At 29.4% G+C, this 2491-nt stretch overlaps 1 protein-coding gene across 1 annotated transcript; it reads right to left on the bottom strand.

Moving 5' to 3' along the window:
• Window positions 1–539: 539 nt before the first annotated feature.
• LOC111007398 (SAUR-like auxin-responsive protein family) lies at window positions 540–1285 on the bottom strand. Its single transcript, XM_022279754.2, has one exon. The coding sequence runs from the start codon at window positions 1154–1156 to the stop codon at window positions 707–709; it is 450 nt and encodes a 149-aa protein (XP_022135446.1). The 5' UTR covers window positions 1157–1285; the 3' UTR covers window positions 540–706.
• Between the last annotated feature and the right edge of the window lie 1206 nt (window positions 1286–2491).

Genomic DNA, 2491 nt, shown 5'->3' with positions numbered 1-2491 from the left:
GGGAAATGTCTCTCTCACATGGTAATTTTTTGCAAATATATTCACACCCCACAGTAATTTGAGTTCATTGCAAAACCAAGAACCAAACTTTAACCATTTGAGAAAACATTACTAGTACAATCAAGTGTCAAATCAATACATTATCCTGTTTAGACCGGTTTGATGACTATTTATCTTTAATTTCATATTTTTTAAATTTAGGCTACGAGTTACTTTCCGATTGTTGACTAAATTACAAGAAAACAAAATCTTATATTCTAAACTTTAGTTTTTGCAAACTTTTTTTAGGGTAATATATGTCAATTACACTTAACTATGCCTGCTTTTGCATATATCCAAATCTGAATTTTAAGGATAAAAAACTAATGATAAAACTTAGGTGCTTACTTACTTACCACCGTTAAAAAAAAAAAGATGAATGGATAAAGAAAGAGTGAGAAAATATAGCTGCCAGTTTTTTAAGATGGATACCTCTAATTGATAAACACTTAAATTTTATCAAAAAATCAAAAACCAATAGCAGAATGATCATCAGACGATTAAGCGTAATTGATACTTTAACTATTAGACTCAAAACGAGCCAAATTAAAAGAAAAAACTTGAAATTCCCCCTTTGAATTACAAACACATATACATAAAAGCTAATTTAGACACAAAGTGTCTCCATCTTCGTTCCATATGTTGAAACATAGAAAATTGAATGAAATCAAAAGACATAGAGATCAGCCAATTCCTCCAAATTAGAATCAAAAGTGATGTTTGGATCAGAGTTTTCCAACATCCACAAGAGATGATCAAACAGAACAACTTCACACCTCACTGAAATGGCTTCACAATCCTCAGACTTGGATTTGGATTTGGATTTGGATTTATCAATCAGAGCATTTACCAAAGGGTGGCTCAAGAACTTTGAACTTATTACATATTTTTTTCTTGTGCTTCCAACATACATAATTACATTACTGCCCCTCACCTTTTCAAGCTGTTGTTGTTGATGATCTTCTTCTTCTTCTTCTTCTTCTTCCATTTTTGTTCCACAAATATTCCATAGATCTTCTCTTGTGGATTTGGACCTGAGGCTGCTGTATGAAGAGGACCTCCCCAGTTGCCTTGACAGGCTCTTGCACTTCCTCAATAGAGAATTTATCTTCTTCATTTCAATAATTCTCTCCTTTTTAGAGAGAGAGAGAGAGATTTGAGAGATTATATAGAAGACTTGAACAAGACTCTTAGAGAGAGAGAGAGAGAGAGAGAGAGAGGTTGGATTTGGTGCAAAGTCTCTGTTTTCTGGTGATATATACATCAATATCAGTACACTTTTGCCAACTAGACCATTGTTTTAAGTCATAAAAAGAAAGAAAAGCTATAGTTGTTTCATCATTTTTTTCAAGAGAGAGAGAGAAAAATAAATGTGGTGTACATGAAAGAAAGAAACAAAGCTATAGTCTTTCATTTTTCTATCGTACATCTAACATTTACGAAAGTGACAATCGTATTGCGTCAACCACATGGTTTCTCATACCAGTAATTTTATTATTATTGCACCGAATAATTCAGTTGAAAGTTCCCTCCACGTAATGCATGTATCTATATATGTGTTGTGAAAGGATATCTCACTGCTTTATTCATTTGAAAATTTTATCAAAATGATAAGATGAGGTGATTATCATTTATACTCTCGTTTGTGATTAGTTAAAAGGTTTAGAATTATATACGTAATAATAGAATAATATTTAGGTGCTTACAGTAGTGTGAGTTAACAATTAAAAAGAAAAATATATTTTTTCCATTCATATTTTCTAGTGGTTAGTTGTCTAGTGAGAATGAGATACTTACTTATCACTAACCAACTAAATACTATTCTTAATAATAAATTAATAAAATTCAACTCTAATACAATCAAAAAGAGGTTTTATATTGAATGTGTTATTTTGATCTGAACAAATGTTATCAATTAACCAAAAAAAATTATATATATAAGAAAACACTTTTAATTTTTAAGCTCTGAGAAATACTTAGTTTTTATCTTTATCTTTATCGTTGTTCGATTAAAAAAAGAAAAATGAAAAATCACTCCTAACTTTTTCACCATCGAGACAAGTGTTAAATTGTATTACCAAGACGATTCATGGCATTCGTGAATCATAATGGAGATTTTTTTAATCTAAAAAGAAAAAAATAGTAATAATAATAATAATAATGGAGATTTTGTTTTTTTAAGTAGGGCTTGATGCTTACTAATCATAGCTAAGCTAACGACCTAGTGCCATTCAATGAATGACATAGAAAGAAACAAAATTCCTAAAAATTATTTTAAAATTTTGAATAAATGTACCATGCATTTAAAATATCTAGTAAAACAAATTTCAAAAGTGTAGACTTACATAATTTATGTCACAAGTTTGTTATATTTAAAAATCAATATAGAATAGAAAGGGGCGAGTTTTAAAAATCTAAGTTCATTTAAGATTTAAATACTATTTTATCGTTT

This window comes from Momordica charantia, assembly GCF_013281855.1.
Source record: "Momordica charantia cultivar OHB3-1 chromosome 11 unlocalized genomic scaffold, Mcharantia_2.0 BLBB01000011.1, whole genome shotgun sequence".
Taxonomy (NCBI): Eukaryota; Viridiplantae; Streptophyta; class Magnoliopsida; order Cucurbitales; family Cucurbitaceae; genus Momordica; species Momordica charantia.
Note: the sequence above shows the minus strand (reverse complement) of the source record. Positions and strands in the feature narration are given on the sequence as shown.